Raw genomic sequence first — 27,604 nt, 5'->3', positions numbered from 1 at the left:
CTGCTGAACCTTGCATGACCTCCTCACTTTATAGATTAAAATATACAGCCAAGTTCTGACATCCTTGTCAAACTCCTCTCCTCATGTGGAACGGCCCCGACAGTTCCTGCTCTACTCTGAGGCCTGTTGATTTCTGTAGAGGCTCTTCACTATTCGGACTGTGCTGCTAGACATGCCCATATGGCTCAGAACTTCCCAGAGTTTTTGATGGATCACAGAGTCAAAAGCTTTCTTAAAATCAATAAAAGCCATGTATAGTGGCTGACTGAATTCCCATGCCTTCTCCACGATGATGCAGAGGTTAAACAGTTGGTCACAGGTGCAAGCACCTCCTCTGAAGCCCATCTGTTCCACTGCAAGTTCATACTCTGCCATTGGAGTTAAGCACCTTAGGGGTATGCATAACAGAATCTTGCTAGTGTGACTGATCAACGATGTAACACAATGATCTGCACAGTCAGTTGTTCCCTGCTTTTTGGGGATCTGGATAAATATCGACTGAAACCAATCTGTGGGCCATGACCTTGTCTCTACGATCTTATTGCAGAGTATTGTTTAACCCCCCCCACAACAAACTGCACCATGCTGTCTCTGCCAGCTTTGATAAGTTCTGCTGGTATGTTGTCTATGCCTGGTGATTTCCTGTTTGGTAACCTACTGATGGGGTCACAAACCTCGCATTCCAATATTTTAGGGTCAACCTCAGGTAGCTAGCAAGGAGTGTCAACCAATTCATTGTAATAAAGATCTGTGGTGTATTCCTTCCACCGCCTCACAATATCCTGAAGACTGGTTAGTAGTTTACCATCACGGTCTTTGATATTTCTCAGCCTTGGCTTAAAGCCTTTGCAAAGTGTTTTCACCAATTTATAATCTGGGCGCAGGTTGTTGTTGTTTTCTAAAGAAGTTTGCACCTCTGCACACTGGGTCTCCTGCCAGACAGTCTTGTCTCTACACAGCTGTCTTTGCACATTGGTGTCAGCCTTATCAAATCAGCATTGCACTTCATGAAATCATTCAGATATGGGCCAGCAGCTTTGGCTAATGTTCACATCAACCATCAGAATTGGGGGAAGAATTGTGATCTCGATTTTGACCATGGCATGGTGCCAGAAGGCCAATTTGAGTATTATCATCACTGCTGACCTCCTGCTAATTTCATGCATAGTAGTCTCTAGAATTTACTCAGCATGGTGCAATAAAGAACACAACATCCAGTGAGTGGCAATACTGCAGATGGAAACACATTGTTGAGAGAGGTCAACAGAGAATGGTCAGACTGGTTTTAGTTGACAGAAAAGCTATAGTAGCCCAGAGAGCCACCTTGTATAATTATGTTAAACAAAAAAAAAAAAAAAACATTTCAGAATGCATCTCAGGATGGGCTACAACAGCAGAAACATTGTCAGGTGCCACTTCTCTCAGCTAAGAACAGAAAGCTGAGGCTGCATTGGGCACAGGCTTAAATTAGACAGTTGAAGACTGGGAAAATGTAGCCTGGTCTGATGAATCTCAATTTCTGTTGAGGCACAAAGATGACATTGTCAGAATTTGGCACCTACAGCATAAATCCATGGACCCAAACTGCCTTGTCAACAGTCCAGGCTGGTGAAGGTGGTGGAATAGTGTGGGGACTGTTTTCTTTGTACACTATGGGTTAATGCCAATCAATGCTTGAATGCTACAGCCTATTCTTGTTGTTGACCATATACATCCCTTCATGGCTACACTTTACTCATCTTCTAATGGCTACTTACAACATGATAATGCACCATGTCAAAAGGCAAAATGATCTCAAACTGATTTACTGAACATGACAATGAGTTCAGTGTTCTTCAGAACACCTTTGGTATGTGGTTGATTTTGAGATTTGTAGCATGAAAGTGCACCTGAAAAATCTGCAGGAATTGCAAGATGCAATCATGTTAACATGAAGCAGAATTTCAAAGGAATGTTTCAAAAATTGTCAAATCCATGCCATGAGGAATTGAGGCTGTTTTGAGAGCAAAGGGTGGTCCTACCCAGTATTAATAACATTGCTACATATACGTAGTATAGTGTTTGTGGAAAATACAGCATGGTGCCATGTTGTCTACCTGCTAGTGGTGGCTCTGCTATGGTTTCTAGTTGAAACCTATAATAACTAAAGATAGCAAAGCGAACCTCCAATACGTGATCTCGCCAAGAGAAACTGTCTACGTACAACATCCAGTTCCATACGCTCTCAGATTATGGAACTTGTGTTTTTCTCAAGACAAGTCTTCATGGCTAGTAACAAAATCTGTATTATAATTAAACATTGAGGGGCTCACTCAAGCCAAGCGTGATGTCATCCTACACCTAGCAGATGAGTTTGAAGTAAATGTTCTTCTCCAAGGGACCCATGTGAAGGACATGGAAAAACTCCATTTTGAGGGCTTTTGAATTGAGGGCTTCAACACCATTGACTACACCCCGATAAATACCACAGCATAGCATCATATACCTGTGATAACATGAATGCTAAGCTGGTTGCAAAATCATCTCCTGGTTGCTCCACTGAATGGAACATCATTCAAGTCAGCAGATTTCAAATAATTAACATCTACAAACCTCCACCATCCAATCTCAGCCACCATGACCTTCCTAGGACCCAAGCTGCTTCTGTCATTTGTGGAGATTTCAATAGTAAATGCCCATGCTGAGGCTCCCCTGATACAAATTCCAATAGTGAAGCAGTCATACTCTGGGCTGAGCTCCAAGGCATCCATATATTATATGAACCCAAAAATCATCCAACTTTCTACTCTGGTCATCATAAAAGCTGGACTTTACCTGGCCTGAGCTTTGTGTCAGGAGACATCTCTAACTGTGAAAGGGTAGTCCTGGATACATTTCCACGCTCTGGTCACTGCCCAAATTATCATCGTCATGACCAAAGCTTTAACCAAAATCAACAGCATTGATAAATGCTAGAACTTTATAAAAGCTGATCAGTCCAAATTTACATCCCTCACCAATATCCGGTTAAAGGACCTACCAGAGTCTTCAAGTGATAAGTTTAAGTTTACCTCATACACAACATGCTTATTGTTGCAGCAAAACCTTCCCATGGAAGGTTTTGCTGCAATATAAATATATTTATATTCTACTCCCACATGGTAGCATAAATCAATATATCTCCTACTAGGACTCTGAATATGAAATAACCTTCTGTAACTACAAGAATGCCAGCATAAATGAGAAACAGGCAAAAAGTGATATTCTAATGAACATCCTTGGTGAGAAAAGACATCTTGGATGGGAGAGACCAATTAGTAGTATTGACTTCACCCAATCTAGCTATAAAGCCTGGACAACTAACAGACTCACTGATGGGAGCTGCAAGCCCAAGTCCTGCCTTGTATCAGCAAATTCTATTGCCTTCCTGTAAGTAAACAATGGAAAGAGTTTTCCCCAGAGGCTAAGGTATACAAACACCATGTCAATGCTCTGATCAAAGAGACCATTCATAATAGTTCCACCTCAAGTAGTCTCTGGACCAATATCTCCAACAGAGCTGAGCTACTGGATGTGATCCTCAGTGTCAAGAATAGAAAAGCCCCTGATGTGAACCTCGTCCATTTTTAATTCCTCAAGAATCTTGGTTCCCCAGCCAGAGAATGGCTTTGACGCTTCCTGTGTGATTGTCTGGAAAAGACATCTACAGTATCCCTGCATTTTGGAGGCAGGCTAAAGTAGCAGCCATTCTCAAGCCTGAAGTCACCAAATGATCCTTCTAGTTATCAGCTAATCTCCCTTCTATGCATTCCATAAAAGCTGATGGAGAGAATCATTCTTGCCAGGATTGAGGACATTGTGGAGCACTGTCTTCCACATGCTCAGGCTGGCTTCCGCAAAGGGAGATCTACTACTGATCAAATTTCTCACTTTGTCCATGACATTTAAGCTACCCTTCAGTGAAAAGGGAAGTTTGATGGTGTCTTTGGTTACCTTTCTGCTGCATATGACACTGTCTGGCATCACAGCCTTTATATGAAATTACTAAAAACCATTCCTAATACAAAAGTGGTGAAATTTATCATAATGGTGATTTCAAAACTGCAGTTTTTACCTTGAAACCTCCAGCAACCAATGCAATAGGAAACAAATGCTCAGAAATGGCCTACCCCAGGGATCTGTACTGATATTGTTCATCTACACAGCTGCTATCCCATATACCACATTCCATCAGTATATCTATGCAGATGATAGTGCCCTAGGCTGTTCAGACAAGTCCCTTGACACCATCCAGTGCATCCTTGAAGATGAACTTGGAGCTCTAGGTGACTATTTTAAGACATGGCACCTAAATTAAGTCAAAAGAAAATGGAATGTTATACTTTCCATTTTGTTAACAGATTAGCTAAAAAGGAGCTAGTAATCATGTATGAAGGAAAGGAGCTGAGATTCCAACCAACACCTGTTTATCTCAGAAGGACTCTAGGTTGGAGCCTTACATTTGCCCCACATCTTAAGAAATTTGCTGAAAAGACCCAAAAGGATGTAAACCTTGTCAGAAAGCTTGCTGGAACCAATTGGGGAGTGGACTTTAACACTCTTCATATGTATGCACTTGCATGCTCCACTGCAGTGTACACCTCCCCCGTTTGGAGCCCCAGCTGTCACAATAGAGCGCTAGATGCTGTTAAGGATACCCTGCAGATCATCTCTGGATCCCTGGTCTCAACTCTAACAAATATGCTCCCAGTCCTTGCAGGCACTGCTCCTGCAAACATCAGATGTGAGCATCTTTTGTCGAAGCCTGCTGCCAAGGCAAACCAGCTAGACAGTCCTGGTCCCTAGTCTACCCTGTGATGCTCTTCGTCAGTGACTCAACCATAGGCACTTTGCAGTTATTGCAAAAGACTTTAGCGGGACTTCCCCACTATCTCCATCTTGGGTAGAGGACAGATGGAAGAAAGAGTGGCAGATGTATAACACCAGCCTACATAGCTTTATCCAAGAACCATCTAGCAAACCTTCTGGATGCCTGCTTCCATGTCAATCATGGGTCTGGCTGAATCAGTTATATACTGGTTTTGGCAAAACCCCTTCCTTTCTCTTCAAAATTGAAGCAGAGAGTTCAAATCTGTGGGAAACCACAAACCATTAAACATCTGATTGACAACTGCCCTGGTGTACAAGCATGGCCACAAATATTTGATAGCCCTTGCTGCTGACACCCTTCAATGTTGGCACTTACCAACTGACCCATATAAGGGATGACATGAACGATGACAAGTGAAAATTAAGTTTGATCCACTATAAACATCATGGTATCCCACACAGAGGGAAGGTATCAAAACAAATAATAAAATATATATTTTATTATTTGTTTTGATACCTTCCCTCTGTGTGTGTGTGTATATATATATATATATATATATATATATATATATATATATATATATATATATATATATATATATACACACACACACACACACACACACACCACCTAAATGTTCTTATTAGGAAAGGCAGTAATGTAGAAATATGCATCCTAGCACAGTTCCTTTGCATGTTTTGCCATTTGAAGAGATTGCCTGCCTTCACGTGTGCAGTCCTATGCAAACATTAGGTACATGTAAAGAAATGCTGTAAAGCAAATATGCCTTCAAAATGAATTAAATTAAATGTTTTCTACATAAAATTTTCAACAACTACTTCATTAGGAACACTTGTACACCTGCACATTTCATGCAGTTATGGAAGCAATCATGTGGCAGCAGCACAATGCATAAATAAATCAATAATCATGCAGACACCAGTCAAAAGCTAATGTTCAAGTCAAACATCAGAATGAAAAGGTGTGATCTCGGGGACTTTGACTGTAGCATGGATATTGGAACCAGAAGGGCTGTTTGAGTATTTCATAAACTGCTGATCTCACATACAACAATCTCTGTAGAGTTTACACAGAAAGGTATGAAAAACATGTGATCAACAGTTCTGTTAATGCCTTGTTAATAAGAAAGGTCAGAGGAAAATGACCAAATTGGTTTGTGCTACCAGGAAGGGCATAGTAACTCGATCACTCTTTACAAATGTGGTGAGCAGAAAAGCATGTTATCATGCACAAAGCATCAAACCTTGAGGTGAATGGGCTACAATAGTAGAAAACCACATTTAAGTTCCACTCCTGTCAGCAAAGAAAAGGAATCTGAGGCCATCATGGGTACAGGCTTACTGGATAGTTAGATTGGTGGGTGGGGGACACCAGTCCACTTTCAGTGACTCTACACTCATGACTCTACACTCATTCTTGTTCTTGGTTGACAGGAGTAGAACCTAATGTGGTCTTCTGCTACTGTAGCTCACTGACCTCAAAGTTTGAGGTATTGTGCATGCTGATATGCTTTCGTGCTCACCATGGTTGCAAACAGTACTTATTTGATATACTATGGACTTCTCATCAACTCAGACCTGTCTGTTCATTCTCCCCTGATCTCCCTCATCAGGATGCAGGACTTCCTGAATTACTGCAGTTGCCACCCAGTCTGTGTACCATAGAAAGTCCAGGTAACACCCTCATGTCCTCCAGGACATGCAGCATAGGACAGAAATCAAATCCTATTACATTCTCAATATACTTGTGTCCCTATCAATACAAACTTTGGGAGTGTGCCAAATACATGCTCTCATTTAAATAAGGGTCCGTATTTATCTTGTAAAGGCATTGTTTATGTTGACCTAATTACTTAAGAAGCATGGCCACCATCGTCCAATCAGCTCTTCGCAGGCATTTTAAACAGTTAATACTGAGCTGTTGTCACAAAATACCATTGAAATGGTAGATTTGGGTACAGACCCACTTCTCTTTGATGCAATCTCTCTCAAAGTGTGTGTGTGGGGGGGGGGGACTGTTTTGACTGGTAAAAACATATATTTTGCAAAATAAGATGCACAGTGCAATTTACACATAGGGGACAAAGTTGATCTCAAGTATTTGTTTATCAGGACCTACAAGTCATATGTTGAAATGTAATTATTTATAAATAAATAAAATGAATAAATAAAACCCCACATGCTACCTTTGGCCTTTTGAATTTTAGTAGTCAGTTGAAAGGGTTAACATTGAAATATCATGACTAAACTTGCACAAACAAGGGTGTGATTATACTAAATATTGGCATGGTTGTGATTTGGACATAAATAAAAATCACAGCTGTGCCAATATTGTACTGTACTACTGTGAATGCTAGTGCAATTTGTTTTCATACAAGAGTTCTATAAACAAGAAACTAACATACAGTGCCTTGCAAAAGTGTTCATACCCCTTGAACTTTTTCATATTTTTCCACCTTACAACCACAAACTTAAGTTTTTTATTGAGATTTTATGTGATAGACCAACACAGAGTAGCACATAATTGTGAAGTGAAATGAAAATGATAAATGGTCTTCAAAATTTTAAACAAATAAAAATCTGAAAAATGTGGTGTGCATTAGTATTCAGCCCCCTGTACTCTGATACCTCTAAATACAATCCAGTGCAATCAATTGCCTTCAGAAGTCATCTAATTAGTTAATAGAGTCCTACTGTGTGTAATTTACTCTCAGCATAAATACACTTGTTCTGTGAAGGCGTCAGTGGTTTGTTAGAGAACACTGAAGAACAAACAGCATCATGAAGACCAAAGAACTCACCAGACAGGTCAGGGATAAAGTTCTCGAGAAGTTTAAAGTAGGGTTAGGTTATACAAAAATATCCCAAGCTCTGAACATCTCAAGAAGCACTGTTCAATCCATCATTCAAAAATGGAAAAAGTATGGCACAACTGCAAACCTACCAAGACATGGCCATCCACCTAAACTGACAGAGTGAGCAAGGAGAGCACTGGTCAGAGAAGCAGCCAAGAGGCCCATGATCACTCTGGAGGAGCTGCAGAAATCCACAGCTCAGGTGGGAGAATCTGTGCACAGGACAACTATAAGTCGTACACTCCACAAATCTGGCCTCTTTGGAAGAGTGGCAAGAAGAAAGCCATTGTTGAAAGACAGGCATAAGAAGCCATGTAGGGGACACAGCAAACATGTGGAAGAAGGTGCTTTGGTCAGATGAGACGAAAGTTGAACTTTTTGGCCTAAATGCAAAGCGCTATGTGTGGCGGAAAACTAACACTGCTCATCACCCTGCACACACACCATCCCCACTGTGAAACATGGTGGTAGCAGCATCATGCTACGGGGATGCTTTTCTTCAGCAGGGACAGGGAAGCTGGTCAGAGTTGACGGGAAGATGGATGGAGCTAAATACAGGGCAATCCTGGAAGAAAACCTGTTGGAGGCTGCAAAAGACTTGAGACTGGGAAGGAGATTCACCTTCCAGCAAGACAATGACCCTAAACATACAGCCAGAGCTACAATGGAATGGTTTAGATCAAAGAATATTCATATGTTAGAATGGCCCAGTCAAAGTCCAGACCTAAATCCCACTGAGCATCTGTGGCAAGACTTGAAAATTGCTGTTCACAGACACTCTCCATCCAATCTGGCTGAACTTGAGCTATTTTGCAAAGAAGAATGGGCAAAAATTTCAGTGTCTAGATGTGCAAAGCTGGTAGAGACGTACCACAAAAGACTTGCAGCTGTAATTGCAGCAAAAGGTGGCTCTACAAAGTACTGACGCAGGGGGGCTGAATACTAATGCACATCACATTTTTATTTGTTTAAAATTTTGAAGACCATTTATCATTTTCATTTCACTTCACAATTATGTGCTACTCTGTGTGGTCTATCACATAAAATCTCAATAAAAAAACTTTTTAAGTTTGTGGTTGTAAGGTGGAAAAATGTGAAAAAGTTCAAGGGGTATGAATACTTTTGCAAGGCACTGTAAGTGATGTCACGCATAATATGGCTAAATATTCTATTTACTTTTGTTTTGCTAGTGGAAATAGATCCTGAAGAAGCCACACTCACTTTTATAGCATGTTGGCTAGCTCACATTGATTTGTGTACATCTCTATCTCAGGGGCTTCCTCCTTCCAGGGGGTCCTGGAACCACCACTTAAGCATACCCCTGAACATTGTGGAATCTCCTGAGGCAAGAGTGTTCCACAATGAGAAGGTAATTGGCCCAATAAAATGCTGGTCCCATAAGGAACCTCAGGAAGCACATCAGCAGGCTGAGGTTGGCATACCACTGTTCCCAGTGCCCTGCTACATCCATAATAGGCAAAGTATTGGTCCCAAAAGGGCAGATTGGAGGCAGGATGCAAGTGCTTTAACTGTAATCAATAAATGTTTAAAATGGATTCTGAATTTGACTGGTAGCCAGAGAAGTGACGCCAAGATTGGGATAATACGATCATGAAACCTTGTTCTTGTAAGTAGGCTGGTTGCAGCAGTTTGTACCCACTGGAGACTAGCAGTAGGAGCACTTTTCACTGTAGCAAATCAAGCATTACAACAGTCCAAGTGAGAAGTAATGAAAGCAAGTATAACTTATACAGTGTCTTCAAAGGATAAAATTGATCTAAACTTTGCAATATATCTCAATTGATAAAAGCCCAATTGTACTAGTTTATTAACATGTTTCAACATTGGGGCTGGAGTCACCACTAAGCCATATTCAGACCTGTATTCTGTTGTGGGCCAATTAATAAAATCTCTGTTTTGTCAGTGTTAAGCTGAAGAAAGTTATCCAAAGACATCCAATTTCTCACATCATTAATGCAGGCTAAAAGAACTGATATATTAGCCACATTATTGGGATCCAGAGACAGGTAGAGCTGTAAATCCTCAGCATAACAATGGAAGTTAATGTCATATTGCTCAGTGACATGTCCAAGAGGGAGCATATACAGAGAAAATAAAATAGGACATAAAATTGAGCCTTGAGGTACCCCACATGTAAGGACAGATGAGGAAGAGGAAACCTCCTTATCAAGAGCAATATCAAAAGTTCTGTTAGATAAGTATGAGAAGCACCAGGCCAGTGCCATCCCAGATATTCCCACTCATCATTTCAATCTACTAATCATTATGACAAGATTGATAGTGTCAAACGCAACACTTGAATCAAGGAGAATTAAAACAGAGGTATTCCCAGCATCCTCATTCATTAAAATGCGATTTCTAACCCAGAGGAGCACCATTTCTGAAACCAGACTGAATTTTTTCAAATATTATTGTCCTCAACTACCTTCAGTATCTGCACTGCAATGACTTTCTCTAGTGCTTTTTAGAGAGAAATGAGAGTTTGGAGATGGGGCTATTATTATTTGGGTCTGACTGGGCAAGGTTAGGTTTCTTGAGTAAAGCCTGTACCACGGTAGTTTTAAAATACTCGCGAACCACACCAGTGGCCAAGGAACTATTAAAGCCAAACAAAGCCCAAAAAAATAAACTCCTTTATACTGACAGAATATCCATACAAGACATATTTGTGTGTTCAGTTGTTCATATTTGTACCTGTATACTGTGTACAGATTTTATTTTAAAAGAAAAATGTCCCTGGGTGCTGCCATCTTACTCTCTCCGAGGTTGAAATATCACTCACCAAATACAAATCATGCAAGAGAATCCAAGATTGTGATTTCACTTACACGCCACATGACTTTATGAGGCTGAGATCTAGTGGATACATTGCTTCTAAATTGTTGTAAACAACCCTGGAGATGTCCGAGTGTCAAGCGTTTGGGTGTAAAAGTAAGCCTAATCATTGAAGCAGTAAACATACACATCCACACTCTCTCTCTCTCACTCACACACACACACACCCCACAGTGAGCAGACCCCTTGGGAGCCTTTTGCTGCCTATAAACTCCATTGCCAGCTACTCAGTTTTGTTTGTTTCTTTTTTTTTAATTAAAAAAATTCCTTGTATTTTTATGTGACATGCTTTTGTGTGTTTTTATTCACTGAGGAAAAGTGATCTTTTTACATGCAAGAATCACATTGCTATGACAACATTGTTTACTTGTATCTGTGTCAGTACTGCATATGCATTATCTAGCCGAGTTAGATTTAGTCAAAGTGTGATGTGTATTTTGTTGCCAGTAAAAGTCACATGGTTACAGACAATTTCTGATTAGATTTGTAGAATTAGAAGCCTTTATTTGTGACATACATTACAGCACAGTGAAATACTTTTTCTGCATTTAACACATCTGAAGCAGTGAAAACACACACACACCTAGGGATTTTTTTTTTTTTGAGAATTAGAAGCCTTTGATGGCTCTGTGTTACGAAGGGAATGGCATACTAATGTGCTGTTTAGACCACAAACAGATATCTGGTTTCAGCCCAAATGGCTGCATCCATGCAAGCCTATTTTTAGCAATAGCGTAACTTAAAATTGATAAATTGTTAATTGTGTGTGTGTGTGGGGGGGGGGGGGGGGGGGGATCAGGGCACTTGCTGTGATTGGCAAGCAGTTTATTTTGGGGTTTTATTTGGTTTTAAGAATAGATAAAATTTTGGACTACCACATCACCGACTTCTTTGACTTATATGACGTCTACAGAAGTAGATGTTGATTTATCAAATGCAATATTTCATTGAGCCCATACTCAGAAATAGGCCTAAATAAGCTCAATAAGACCATTTCTATATGTTGTACCACATTCTAAGACTGAGAATGCACAGTTCTCTAGATTTTTTTAAACTCTAGATTTTCTCAACTTTACTACTAAACAAAGTTAAGCAACCTTCACACATAAGTGCTAAAAGCGAATGCTTGTTAAACAGGATTAAGAAGGTCATTAATACACTGCAACCCCACTATAACTTTCACTATGAACCTTCACATAACACAAACCAAGTCCCCCACCTTTGACAAGGAGTCAGTCTTCAAGAAAAGAAAAGGGGGGGGGGGGGGGAAACAACACCAGTAACTGACTTCCTTGGTGGGAAAGAATATTTGGCGGAAATATTCTGACTTCTTTTACAAAGAATCTCGTCTCCTCATCTCATTATCTCTAGCTGCTTTATCCTGTTCTACAGGGTCGCAGGCAAGCTGGAGCCTATCCCAGCTGACTACGGGCGAAAGGTGGGGTACACCCTGGACAAGTCGCCAGGTCATCACAGGGCTGACACATAGACACAGACAACCATTCACACTCACACCTACAGTCAATTCAGAATCACCACTTAACCTAACCTGCATGTCTTTGGACTGTGGGGGAAACCGGAGCACCCAGAGGAAACCCACGTGGACACGGGGAGAACATGCAAACTCCGCACAGAAAGGCCCTTGTCGGCCACAGGGCTCGAACCTGGACCTTCTTGCTGTGAGGCGACAGCGCTAACCACTACACAACCGTGCTGCCTTTACAAAGAATAACTGACTTCTTTGGTGGGAAGAGGAATGCATGGCAAATAATAAGTACGACAAATAAGTAACCAAGTCTCCAGTCATGTTAATGCCATAAAACAAAGGCTTTACTCGCCTAGCTTAGGTGTTGATCACTAACAATTATTGAGAATGGCAATCACTGACATAAATAAATAAATAAATAATCCCTTAAAAAGACTTGAGCTAAAACCAGTTTTACTCAAGTCTTTATTTTGTAAGCATTGTTGTCATGGCCACTTGTAAACATGATGCTCTCCATCCATCAGAAAATGCAGGTGATACAGATGTAATTGTGGAAGAGTTTTATTTAAAGACATGCTGGCAAACAGATCCAAATCAGTGAACAAAAATCAGAGTTAAGAAGCAGGCAATGGTCAAGCAAGGAACAGAAAGGATATCAAAGTCGGAGACAAAGGGCAAAATCCAGAATACAAAATGGAGTCAGAACCCAGAATATCAACACAGTGCTACAAAAGGCTTTGTAACATGAGACACAAGGTACAGCGTGTATATTTTAAAGTCTGTGCATAGTGAGAGTCCTTATAAGTGCATGCTGTGATTGTACTCTAATCCAGAACAGGGGCATAGTAATTAGTCCTAATGGCATTGGGTGCATGAGTAGCAGTTCGAGGTGTGGAGCCAAGTGCAAACACGAGTGGTTGCGACACCGTCAAAGACAAACTTCATATCCTGGACCATCTAAAGCATGGTGAGAAAGCAAAGAATTTGTCTAAAGAATATGGTATCCCAAAAAATTCAATTTCAACTTTTATAGAAAAAGAGCTCCAAAACTTCATCCATAACTGTAGTCAACATGGACTGAAAAGAAAGAAAATATGGCAAGCAAACGATAGCGAGTGTGATTCATTTCCTTTACTTCATAAATTTGTAGGTGAATTAAATGTAAATATAAATTTAACACAGTTGGTCTTGTTTTATGCAAGAGTGAATGAGTGATGTGACAAATGGATCCATTTCAGTATAAACTATTTGGATGTCCCCCAAGGAGTTTGTCATAGTGGGGTTACAATATAGTTTTAAACAAATACCAAGGGTTATGCCTATTGGCATTACTAAGTTGAGAAATATGTGACCCTGGCAGTCTTAACAGCTGCATTGTAAGAAATAAAACGATCCTTTAAGTGTTTAAGATGCACGGTCAGTTTAGTAGATTTCCAAGCTCTTTCAGCTTTCCTACATTTTCTCCTCAGCACTAATCCGAGGGGATCTCATATACTGTATTCTGTGCCTGACTTAATTTGGAATGGGGCAACAGAGGGTCAAATTGAAACACATAACTAATTGATTTCATCTACTAGCTGTGGAGTGTCAGCTGAATCCACAGCAATCAGGCTAGAGCAAAATACAGAAAAGGCAGGAGAAAAAAAAAATATTGCAGCAGTGTCTGCATTTACAACTAGTAAGTGCATTCCCAAAAGAGAATGCAGTGTATTGTGTAAGGTGCAACAGATTGTTAACATTGTGTGTGTGTGTGTGTGTGTGTGAGTGAGAGAGAGAGAGAGAGAGAGAGAGAGAAAATGAGGGAGTGTGTGTGTGTGTGCGCGCGCGCGTACACGCACGTGTGTGTGATGGCCGAGTTGGCCTCAGGTGCCAAACTTCATATGGTGGATGTGTGGTGAAGTGTTCCTGAGCAGAACTCCATTCATTTGAATGGGCGAAAAATTAATGGAGGAAAAGGGATGAGTGAAAAGAAAGGAAAAGATGAATGTGGGTCAGAACTGACTGCATGCATGTGTCAGGGGAGTTGCTCTGAGATATCACATGAAGTTTGGGGTGTCTCCGATTAAGCGTGTCTGAGCAGGACGACTCAAAACATGAGCTACATTCAGTTTCTATGGGAAAAAAAGTGACAGAAAAATGACAAGAACGAGAAAATGGGTGTGTCAGTCCAGAAGCTGTACACAAGCACGCCATTCCCAATCAGACCACACGGTTTAAAGTTGCTTTGGGGTCTCCATATCAAACTGTGGGAGAAGAAACAGTCCAAAAAATCTGGCAGAATAATAATAACTAGAAAGTGCATTCCTTAAAGAGAATTGCCATCTCAAAAACTGTGGGAGAAGAAGCGGTCCAAAAATCTGACAGAATAATAATAATAAAACTAAAGAATAACAATAGTATTGCCCATTGTGCAATACTAATTTGTCAACGATGACAATGGCCAACTTTTTTGATGGCAGAAGAGGCTTGGACATTAAAAGTTATAATGCTATGATTAGATACACAAAATCAATACTTGCTTTATATGTCAACAAACAAGATGTAAACACTAAACCCAAGGTGTAGCCACAATTATGCATTGGGCCCATTACATGCTGCACCAAGTTAAAGGACTGAGTAATATTTAAAAATTCTGCCGCCATGCGGTCAATTAAAACATCACTACGTAGATTAAAATCCCCAGTACTAATGAATTTATCATATTTTAAAAACAACCTCAGACAGTACATTGGCAAATTCAGACAAAAAGAGACTAACCTTAGAACTGGGAAGATGATAGTTTAAGCAGCACACAGCAGGTTTGTTACATACTAACATGAGTAATTCAAAAGAGTCAAATTTACCAGTACTGAGAAGGCTACAATTGAAGGATTCCTCATAAACCACAGTTACACCACCACCTCTGCAGCGGGATCAAGTTTTACTAAAAAGTTTAAAACGAAGAGGACAAACCTCAATAAGTTGACTGAAATCACCATCCTTTAAACAAGTATGAGTAAAAAAGAAAAAAACAAAATCAAGCTCATTTGACGTGCCAATATAATTTAGAATAAAGCTCTTATTAGAAAGAGACATTTAACAGTGACAGCAATAACAGTCTGCTAAGGATAAGATTAACAATGTTCATCTCATCTCATTATCTCTAGCCGCTTTATCCTTCTACAGGGTCGCAGGCAAGCTGGAGCCTATCCCAGCTGACTACGGGCGAAAGGCGGGGTACACCCTGGACAAGTCACCAGGTCATCACAGGGCTGACACATAGACACAGACAACCATTCACACTCACATTCACACCTACTGTCAATTTAGAGTCACCAGTTAACCTAACCTGCATGTCTTTGGACTGTGGGGGAAACCGGAGTACCCGGAGGAAACCCACGCGGACACGGGGAGAACATGCAAACTCCACACAGAAAGGCCCTTGCCAGCCCCGGGGCTCGAACCCAGGACTTTCTTGCTGTGAGGCGACAGCGCTAACCACTACACCACCGTGCCGCCCATTAACAATGTTATAGGTATTAAATTATTAAAAATGGCATTCCTGTTCTTGCTGATTCACATTAGCTTTGGCCTAATGCATGAAACAGGGAATAGGCCAGTGAGTGCAGAGAGCAGCAGAGGAGTAGTTGTTCTACACCAGACCTGGGCATTTTACGGCCCGCGGGCCGCATCCGGCCCTTTGGTTCATTCTGACTGGCCCGAGTAAGGTTAATTAGAAATTACAAAATAAACATATTTTCTAATTTTACCTCATGCATGGACTGAATGTGCATTGCTTTTATTTTGAAGTTGTGTTCAACAAAAACGCAATGCGCGCGACATGAAATTCCACGAAACCTAATCCCGCGATAACTACTTCCGTAATTTGTCCAGACCAACCACAAACTTGTACATCATCCTTCAAACGATCCAGCCAATCACATAGTGTGACGTCACCAGCAGGCGCCGGAGCCCGAGCCGATCTGTAGATCTGATACCTACACCGAATCGACGTTTTCAGTGATGAAGTTTAACAAATCCAGGTATAGATCCTCTCTCACTGATAATCATCTGTCAGCTGTGCTTCGCATCTCCACCTCAGACATTCAACCTGACTTTGATGCACTTGTTAAAGACCAACAGAGACTAGATTTCTCTCACTCAACAAATAAAAAACTGAAAAACACCAAATGAGGTGATTAGACTACAAATGTGGGCATCATTATTATAATATGATGTATCTTGCTTAATATTTGGAGTAGAAATACAATATTGTGATGTCTTTATTGTGGTTTGGGGTGATTGTGACTGAAAAAAAAAAATGGTACAAACGTTCACGTTTTGTTAACCATTGTTTTGGGAAATTTGATTGAATAAATGACATTTTTTGTAAGGCAACCTCTTTTTTCCATACTCTTACCAGTTTGTAAAAACAATGTTATTTACTGCTTTATATAAAGAAATACAATTAATATTATGCAGAATTTAGTTCAGCCTTTTGGTCCGGCCCTCCACAAAATTTTCTGTTTCTCATGTGGCCCCATGGAAAAAATAATTGCCCACCCCTGTTCTACACCAATCAGCCATAGCATTAAAACCACTGAGGGGTGAAAAACAGATTATTTCATTACAATGGCACCTGTCAAGGGGTGGGATATATTAGCCGGCAAAAGAACAGTCAGTTCTTGAAGTTGATGTATTGGAAGCAGGAAAAATGGGCAAGCATAAGGATCTGAGCAACTTTGACAAGGATCAAATTGTGATGGCTAGATGATTAGGTCTGAGCGTCTCTAAAATGGTATATCTTGTGGGGTGTTCCCAGTATGCAGTGGTTAGTACCTACCAAAAGTGGTCCAAGGAAGGACAACTGGTGAACTGCCAACAGAGTCATGGGTGTCAAAGGCTAGCCCATATAGTCCAATCCCAGAGAAGCACTACTGTAGCACAAACTGCTGGAAAAAAAAAAGTTAATGCTGACACCTTTCTATTTTAGCCAACATTAACTTTAACAGCACAGCTTCTGCAGCCGATTGGGGAGTCAGTTGGGAGGCAGGAGTCCTTAGAGTGGCGGTATGATAGTTCTTGGCTAAAAACAAACCATGCTCGCCTAACAACTATGCTGACTTGAATAATGTTCTGCTTCCTGTTTGCTTCTCCAAAAGTAGCTAAAATTAACTAGGATAAGATTATCAAAAGAGTATGTACAAAACAACGACAGTATGCAAGCCCTTGGCTAAAAACAAACATCTCTGAACACCTCCCTCTCATACTCTATAGTGCATTAATCTAAGGAGCATGTTGCAAGTTGCAATTTGGAACTTAGCCAGTGAGTAAGACAGCTTTACTGTTACTGACTGGCTGGCTGGCTAATGAACATCCAACTCCATCATCCACACTCCCAGATTCTGAGAGGCAATCAGAGCAAAGCCATTTATATATTTAAAGTTGAAGGCATGCCCCAACAATTTAAAGGTAACCCCCCCCCCAAAAAAACAAACAAACAAACAAACAAACAAACAAATAAATAAATAATTTAAAAAATCAGCCTATTTTGTCTTTAGGGGTTGTTATACCACACTAAATGGATTAAGAAAAAAAAAAAACTAAGCTATTTTTTTCAATAAATACTTGCAAACTTTACAAAAGCTTCGCCAGGAATATTACTACTTATATGCAATCTTACTTACCAATCTTACTTATATGCAATATTACTAAAATTATAAATTTGAATGAGCATGGCTAAATTGTCCAAAAGCAAACTATGACTAAAAAAGGAATTTCTTTTTACATCTTATTTTCTTTGTTTAAATTAATCAACATCAAAATTCCCCTTATAGATAAGGACCTCAATGCAGCAGGCAAAATTCCAGCTTAATTGGCCTTATGGTTCCTGAGAGTTATCTGAGCTGAGCAAAGACCAGACTCCAAATTTGTAAATTACTTTAGAATCTTGTCCTGTGTCTGCATTTCAAGTTTTATTTGAATCATTGCAAACAATCATGAGTTACAGCTGTAAGACTAAATTAGGATCTGCTTCATTAGAATTGATTGATGTGATATCCATGTTGTTGAAAAATCTCAAATTACAAATAATGGTTATAATAATTTCAGTTTCGCATCAGTAGTTTGAGACCAAATTTGTGAAGATTGGCCAGAAATCCCAGGACTAGATCACAAATCATAAAACCATATAACCAATCATGAAATCCAGCTGTATAAGTAAATGTATCATTTGGCAGGCATTTGGAATTTCATGATGTAACATGAAATTTCTGTGGTTGGTTCTTTTTCTTAAACCATATAGTGTTGCTTTTTAGCTCCGCCAACTTAAATTTGTGATAATTAGCAGATGTTAACCACTTTTGCAAACTAGTCCAACACATTGGTGTGAAACTACTGGAGGTTGTGAGCCTCAATAAATCAAAATTATGGTGAGATTTGGAAACAGTATGGCTGACCACCTGTCAATCAGTTCTCAGAAGGTGGAGCAGTTTTAGGTAAATAGCTGTAATTCATGATTGGTCATATGGATTTCAAATAAACTTGAAATACCTGTTCAGTACAAGGTTCTGAGCATGGCTGCAATTTGTTTTACTGCATTCTTTTTGCTAATGTGCAACTAAACATTTAATAATCACTGAATTACTTAAAAAAAAATGGCCACCTTCAGCCAGTCACATTTGAGCTACTGTCAAAAACAGTCACAGCTTGTGGGGTGTGGATATATATATTATATATATATATATATATATATATATATATATATATATATATAAAAAACACACACACAGTGGTGCTTGAAAGTTTGTGAACCCTTTAGTCATATTTATTTCTGCATAAATATGACCTAAAACATCATCAGATTGTCACACAAGTCCTAAAAGTAGATAAAGACAACCCAGTTAAACAAATGAGAAAAATAGTATACTTGGTCATTTATTTATTGAGGAAAATGATCCAATATTACATATATCTGTGAGCGGCAAAAGTATGTGAACCTTTGCTTTCAGTATCTGGTGTGAGCACGTTGTGCAGCAATAACTGCAACTAAACATTTCTGGTAACTGTTAATCAGTCCTGCACACCAGCTTGGAGGAATTTTAGCCCATTCCTCCATAAAGAACAGCTTCAACTCTGGGATGCTGGTGGGTTTCCTAACATGGACTGCTCGCTTCAGGTCCTTCCACAACATTTTGATTGGATTAAGGTCAGGACTTTGAATTGGCCATTCCAAATCATTAACTTTATTCTTCTTTAACCATTCTTTGGTAGAACGACTTGTGTGCTTAGGGTCGTTGTCTTGCTGCATGACCCACCTTCTCTTGAAATTCAGTTCATGGACAGATGTCCTGACATTTTCCTTTAGAATTCGCTAGTATAATTCAGAATTCATTGTTCCATTAATGATGGCAAGCCGTCCTGGCCCAGATGCAGCAAAACAGGCCCAAACCATGGTACTACCACCACCATGTTTCACAGATGGGATAAGGTTCTTATGCTGGAATGCAGTGTTTTCCTTTCTCCAAACATAATGCTTCTCATTTCAACCAAAAAGTTCTATTTTGGTCTCATCCTTCCACAAAATATTTTTCCAATAGCCTTCTGGCTTGTCCACGTGATCTTTAGCAAACTGCAGATGAGCAGCAATGTTCTTTTTGGAGACCAGTGGCTTTCTCCTTGCAATTCTGCCATGCACACCATTGTTATTCAATGTTCTCCTGATGGTGGACTCATGAACATTGGCTAATGTGAGAGAGGCCTTCAGTTGCTTAGAAGTTACCCTGGGGTCCTTTGTGACCTCGCCGACAATTACACGCCTTGCTCTTGGAGTGATCTTTGTTGGTCGACCACTCGTGGAGAGGGTAACAATGGTCTTGAATTTCCTCCATTTGTACACAATCTGTCTGACTGTGGATTGGTGGAGTCCAAACTCTTTAGGGATGGGTTTTGTAACCTTTTCCAGCCTGATGAGCATCAACAACGCTTTTTCTGAGGTCCTCAGAAATCTCCTTTGTTCGTGCCATGATACACTTCCTCAAACATGTGTTGTGAAGATCAGACGTTGATAGATCCTTTTTCTTTAAATAAAACAGGGTGCCCACTCACACCTGATTTTCATCACATTGATTGAAAACACCTGAGACTAATTTAACCTTCAAATTAACTGCTAATCCTAGAGGTTCACATACTTTTATGATGTATGTAATATTGGATCATTTTCCTCAATAAATAAACGGCCAAGTATAATATTTTTGTCTCATTTGTTTAACTGGGTTCTCTTTATTCACTTTTAGGACTTGTGTGAAAATCTGATATTTTAGGTCATTTATGCAGAAATACAGAAAATTCTAAAAGGTTTACAAACTTTCAAGCACCACTGTGTGTGTGTGTGTATATATATATATATATATATATATATATATATATATATATATATATATATGATGGGAAATACATTTGTAAATCTAAAAATTGGTCTTTTTTACTCATGCAATAATGCATTACACTACGGTGCCTAAAACGCTTGCCAAGTATTGTATATGCATTCTTAGACATGGTATCTTCCTCCATCAGGTGTACAAGTCAAGCAAAATTGAAAAAGCATTATGGTCACATTTAGTCAAACCAAATGACCCCAATATATTGTGAAATAATTGATCCGCTGTGGTGACCCCTAATCGGGAGCAGCCAAAAGTATAAGATGATATTTAGTCAAACCAAATAAAATATTATTATTATTATTAGCCTTATTTTCAGATGGCAACAGATGTGAAAAATCCTGCTTTGTGAGACAGGCCTTAGGAGATATACCATAGCACTCGAATTAATTATAAAACTATAACCTCCATGCTCATGGAACGTAAATAGCTTTTTTTTTTTAAGCTTCTCCCTGTGAAGCATTTGATTGGTGGCAGGTTGAAAGGATTGTGTTGTGTTGTTCTGCCAGAAATCCAGTTGAGGTTATCATCAGAAAAAGAATGCAATTTTCAGTCGTTAATGTGTGGCTGCTTTCTAGTAGGTAAAGTGTAGTAATTCCCTCCTCTTCCTGCTATAGTAGTGACGTAGACCAGACTGTCTGGCAGAGTTCATCATGTAATTTTGTTTACGGGACCTGGAAAAGAGATATTACAGGATTAGAGAGAGTGGAAAATACAAAGGACAAAAGGTTATTAAGAAGGGTAAAAACAACACTAGCTTCCAATTAAAAAAAAAAAAGAACACTGATTCAAAATCTTGCTTGCAGATCATGTTTAACTATAAGATTTATTTTTAAATGTTGATTTTTATTCATGAAGCTTATTCATTATTTCATACTAATTATGAAATAGTTCCAAGAAAACTTTATATTAAGATCTTGATCAAGTAGTACATTTTAATTAAATGGAATCTGTCTCTCTCCTCCAGAGTGATTAAATCAGGAAGTGTGCTTTACACAGGCCCACAGGTGAGACCCAGTTTTTCATATACAAAAAAAAAAAATCAAAGAATAAAAAAGTAGGTGTCAACATTTTTTTTTCTAAAAGGGCAAAACAAGTATTGCTTCCAAAATAACAAATAAATTAACTTGAGTTTAATCTTCACATATGTTCAATGTGAAGATTAAAAGAAAGATCATTGAGTTCAAGACAAAACCTTTAGAATGCTGTTCAAGTTGAAATTAAATAAATATAAATATGCTGATGTAAATGATGAGTAAATACAGCAATAAATTAATCAATACATTGTGAAATAATTGAATAAATAATAAACAATTAAATGACGTCTTAAAGTAATGATGAACTGTCATTTCTCTTTAAGTTTATTGGTTCTTGACAATATGGATTACTCCAGTTAGGGCTGGGCGATATGGGAAAAAGTCATATCATGATATTTTTTTTTAAATATCAGTCAATATCGATATATATCAGAATATAAAACAAATCACGATTTTGAGAATTTTAAATGTTCCCTGTTAATCTTAATTGAGACTTGAAGATATCAGAAGGTTCATTTTTAATTAAATATTTATTTTCTGTCAAAGTTGAACATGACGTAACACTATACAACTGTTTCAGATAAATACAGAACAGGTATTTTAAATTAAAATCCTATATCTGACCAGTCAACTCTAAATAAATTAAATTCTAAAACTTAAATCTTAAAGCTTTCAAGTTTAACAGGAGAACATAAACAAAACAGACATTATTTTGTTAATGTCAAATGTCTCGACTCTCTCTCTACACTCATTATACATCTGTGGGAGTGCGGTCTGGGAGAAATGTTTACGCCCAGGCAGTTTGTAATGAGGGTCCATAACTTTTAGCATCCACTTGAATCCCTTATTTTCTACTGTGCTTATTGGTAGCATGTCTTCTGCAATACAATAAGCTACTGCATTTGTAATATCACGGTGTCTCTAAGATTTTTTGTCATACGGCATGGCACTGGATAAAGCAGACTCTATGGTCTTCTGTTGCTGCTGCACAGGCATTGTTATTGGGGGAAGATTAGCACTTGTTCCGGGCTGTGTTTGTAAAAGTTTGCACTCTCCGTGCTCAAACGGGTGGCGCTGCTTCAGGTGATGAAAAAGATTAGTGGTATTCCCTGTCTTTGTTGGAACATGTGCTCGACATAATTTGCAGTGCACACTAGAGGTCTGCGCGGGTCCGATTTTTCAGTCCCGCTCCCGCCCGCAAAGAATTATGATTTTCAGTTCCGCTCCCGCCCGCGCCCACAAAAAAATTATGATTTTCAGTCCCGCTCCCACCCGCGCCTGCCATATTTTGTCCCGCTCCCACCCGCAAATCCCACATGATGCAGACGTTCGCGTTATTTCTCAGGAAAGTTCGTCTTGACACAGCGTGATGGTGCCCCGCCCCCTACTTTGAGTGGATTTGAGCATAAATATCTACAGCTCACGTTCGTTATTATTTACCTTGTTTCTGAATTCAGCATGTAGTGTCTCTAATAATAATAAGTGCTGTCAAGCAATTAAAATATTTAATCGCAAATCGCACATTTTTATCACATGAGAAACCATTGTAATTCTCTGATCAGCATAAAAACGTGAATGGGCTTGCTTTGTACCAATGTTTTTTTTTTTTTTATTGCAAAGCAGAGCTAGTAAGAGAAGTGAATTGATTTACTGCTTGAGTTAGTCTACAACTCTAATCAGAGAGACAGGTTACACAGTGACGGTAGGCTTGACTCAATGCTATCCCAGAAATCCTTCCTGTAATATGCAAATTTGGCCGCCTCTGATTGGACAGCCAAATTTGCATATTACAGGAAGGATTTCTGGGATAGCATTGAGTCAAGCCTACCGTCACTGTGTAACCTGTCTCTCTGATTAGAGTTGTAGACTAACTCAAGCAGTAAATCACTTCACTCATGGTTCTCTTGCTAGCTGGGTGTGAACTGCGAGTCATTAGAGTGATCAAAGGATTTCCTGTTAGGGTGATCAATGGCAAATTTAAGATGCCATTCCTCACTCAATCTGGCAATCTGACTCTCTCTGCAAATTTAGGCATCTTAAAATGTTTTTATTAATGCCAAATAAAATATCCAGCACAAATTATATATGATAGACATAAATTAATAATTTATAAATTTTATTTCAAACACGTTTTTAGTTAGCGGGACTGCAGCTTATCACCGTTCCTGCCCGCACCGCATATGTGCACTCCCGCCCACGCGCGCATATGTGCACTTCCGGTCCCGCCCGCAATGAGCTTTCAAAATTTGTTCCGCGCCGCACTGCTTTGCGGCGGGTCCCGCGAGTCCCGCGGGACACCCGCGGGAGTGCAGGGCTCTAGTGCACACTACTGTTTCGTGTCGGACTTCAAAAAACCAAAATACCTCCACACCACCGAACTTTTTGGGCCCTTCTTATCAACAATGTAATCCCTTACACCTTGGGCTGTCTTCCGTCGTTTCTTCCGAGGGAGCACTCCTTTTCTTTTTTTTATATGGCTGCAGCAGCACAAACACGCTACGACTAGCTGCTGGTATAGCTGTATTCCAGCCACGTGATTGGTTCAGCGCGGCGTAACTCTCGTTGTCACTGGCTATTCGTATTGTCTGTCAAAAGATGGACAAATGTAATCTATCGAAAAGTATATTGACCATGTTTCATATCTCTATCGAGGAAAAGTTATTCCTCAATAGCTATCGTTATTTTTTTATCACCCAGCCCTAACTCCCGTTGTTGAATAGGACTATTTACTGTATCTTTATTATTTACTATTTACTGCTTGATGGTTTCAAATGCATTACGAAGGCAAGAAATTCCACAAATTAATTTTTGAAAAGGCACACCTGTTAACTGAAAAGCATTTCCGGTCTAAAGTCCTTCCCGCACCATATAGCGCATTAGGCAGCACCTATCTCCGTTTCTGTAGCCCTCGGCCTCTCGCCTATTACATAGCTAGGGTTACAGTGTGGAGCTGGCCCTCTGGTAACCACAAAAGTTTGACTCCCCACTCACATCTGTATTGCAGCGTGCCTTGCCAGATGGCAGTAGGTAACATTTTTATGATGGTCTTTGGTATGACCCGACCACGAGTAGAACTCACGATCTCCCGATTGAGAGGCAGACATGCTAACCACTAGGCCAACTCGCGGTATTGCGGCATTTGAGGTGACTACCTCATAAAACCAATGAAGATAATGCCAGTCATGTGCAAAGCTGTCATCAAGGTAAACAGTGGCTATTTTGAAGAATCTAAAATATGAAAACACATACTTAAATAAATACACACGCACGCACGCATGCATGCATACATACATTTTACCACAAAATTCCACATACAACCCCCTGTAGGGAGCTGCCATGCTGTAGCCATAGTACCCATAATTCCCTGCTTCACTTTATGGCCCATCTTCTCCCCTTTCACTGTTACAGCATTGAACACAACAATCCCTGTACTCGATGCCATGTTCTATCTCCGCCCATTCTTCTCACACTCACTGTAAATGGTATTGGATACAGAGATGATACCGGATACCAAATACAGTGACAACACGACTGTGCTTTAAAACTCGCGGTGGAATCGAAATTTTTTTCTCGCTGGTGGCGGATCCCCATGCGGGAAAGAGACGTCGTTGCATCTGTGCTAAAGAACAAAGAACGAGCTATTGATACCAGACCTTTAGCCAAAGTTCAATGTATTTGATCTTCCCACAGTTGTAATAATAACTGAACCAGTTAGTTACTGCAGCCCACGCAGTATTTTCAAAAGAGAAAAGGCGACCGGATCCCTTTTCCCTTTCACAACGTAGACAAACTACAAGCAAGATTCCTTCCAGATCATCGAACAACTGACGGGACACCGAAGATCTTCAGCTGATGAGCTGCAAAAGCAAAAGGAACACAACTGTTTTCTCCCTGGACCTGCATTCCGTGCTGTCTTCAGATAACAGATGACGCACCTTCGGTCGCCAAGCAAGAGCGATCTCAAGTAAGGCTGGCATCTGGGCAATTGTTAGTCTTAGCTGTGGCTAGTTAATGTGAAGAGTGTTGCTTATTTGAATTCATTCATGGTTTAACTCTTTACCCCTTAATGACGACATATGACGACCCCGTGTATATCCCTTAATGACGACATATGACAACCCCGTGTATATCCCATAATGACGACATATGATGCCTTGTCTAAAACCTTGTCATTAGACTTTTTTTCTTGTAAATATGTTCTCAGGGTGAACAGTATATACAGATACAAGGGTGGCTGTAGCAACTGCTTTAACCCTTTGGTGACTGACCCCTTGAAAATGGTTCCTCCAGGAACGATGACGTTTCAGTTGTCAAGACAACAGAAAAACTAAAATACAAAAACAGAAAGATACGTCACAATGCTCTTGTGCACAAAATGCTCTTGTATTTTAGTTTTTCCGTTGTCTTGACAACTGAAACGTCATCGTTCCTGGAGGAACCATTTTCAAGGGGTCAGTCACCAAAGGGTTAAGGGGTAAAGAGTTAAATGTATGCATTTTGATTCACATGAAAGTCGGTCTTAGACCGCGTGTTTGATTTGCTTTGTTTACTATTCGTATTAGTTAGATTGTGCATGCGTTCTCTCTCTCCCTCTTTTTTTAAAACTCCCTCCATCGCACTACACCCATCAACATTGGGATTTCAGGAGTAGCTAAGGGTTGGGTAGAAGTTTGGGTTTAAGGTCTAGTTGAGACTAGCTCTTGTTACAGATCCTTTGTTACTCTCCCTCGTGCTCTCTCCTTGTTGCCCATCCCCCCTTTAGGTGGTGCCTAGCACAAAGGCTCATGCACTACATTCACATACTACACCTATCTCTAGCCCGCACGCTGCACACCGCCTCACTCCCCTCCTCCTTGTTGTGTGCCTTCGCACGCTCTCTCTCCCTAGCTCCTCCTCATCTCATTAGTGCACAGCTGCACACACACCTACACTCGCACACACTCTCACACAGACACACAAACATGTGATTTCCTTCTCACAGTTTAACATTCACTTGCCCCTACACTCATTTGTTCCCTACACTGTAACACTTGCATATAGCCCATTACTTCTGATCACCATTAGTGCGCCTTGGTTATCATATTCACTGCTGATTTCTTACTCTGTTTACTGCTGGTTATTATTCTACTTACTACTGACTATTGCTTTATACAGTGGTGCTTGAAAGTTTGTGAACCCTTTAGAATTTTCTACATTTCTGCATAGATATGACCTAAAACATCATCAGATTTTCACACAAGTCCTAAAAGGAGATAAAGAGAACCCAGTTAAACAAATGAGACAAAAATATTATACTTGATCATTTATTTATTGACGAAAATGATCCAATATTACATATCTGTGAGTGGCAAAAGTATGTGAACCTCTAGGATTAGCAGTTAATTTGAAGGTGACATTAGAGTCAGGTGTTTTCAATCAATGGGATGACAATCAGGTGTGAGTGGGCACCCTGTTTTATTTAAAGAACAGGGATCTATCAAAGTCTGATCTTCACAACACATGTTTGTGGAAATGTATCATGGCACAAACAAAGGAGATTTCTGAGGACCTCAGAAAAAGCGTTGTTGATGCTCAACAGGCTGGAAAAGGTTACAAAACCATCTCAAAAGAGTTTGGACTCCACCAATCCACAGTCAGACAGACAGATTGTGTACAAATGGAGGGAATTCAAGACCATTGTTACCCTCCCCAGGAGTGGTCAACCAACAAAGATCACTCCAAGAGCAAGGCGTGTAATAGTCGGTGAGGTCACAAAGGACCCCAGGGTAACTTCTAAGCAACTGAAGGCCTCTCTCACATTGGCTAATGTTAATGTTCATGAGTCCACCATCAGGAGAACACTGAACAACAATGGTGTGCATGGCAGGGTTGCAAGGAGAAAGCCACTGCTCTCCAAAAGGAACATTGCTGCTCGTCTGCAGTTTGCTAAAGATCACGTGACAAGCCAGAAGGCTATTGGAAAAATGTTTTGTGGACGGATGAGACCAAAATAGAACTTTTTGGTTTAAATGAGAAGCATTATGTTTGGAGAAAGGAAAACACTGCACTCCAGCATAAGAACCTTATCCCATCTGTGAAACATGC

At 39.9% G+C, this 27,604-nt stretch overlaps 1 protein-coding gene across 1 annotated transcript in view; it reads right to left on the bottom strand.

Annotated features, from left to right (window-relative positions):
* Positions 1–21,032: 21,032 nt before the first annotated feature.
* Positions 21,033–27,604, bottom strand: part of LOC132888311 (reelin-like) — a 1,389,809-nt gene continuing 1,383,237 nt past the window's right edge. The window contains 2 exon segments of the mRNA XM_060924376.1: positions 21,033–21,077; positions 21,079–21,157. Coding sequence (XP_060780359.1) covers positions 21,033–21,077; positions 21,079–21,157 — 124 coding nt within the window.

Source organism: Neoarius graeffei, chromosome 6 (assembly GCF_027579695.1).
Source record: "Neoarius graeffei isolate fNeoGra1 chromosome 6, fNeoGra1.pri, whole genome shotgun sequence".
In the NCBI taxonomy this organism is placed as follows: domain Eukaryota; kingdom Metazoa; phylum Chordata; class Actinopteri; order Siluriformes; family Ariidae; genus Neoarius; species Neoarius graeffei.
Note: the sequence above shows the minus strand (reverse complement) of the source record. Positions and strands in the feature narration are given on the sequence as shown.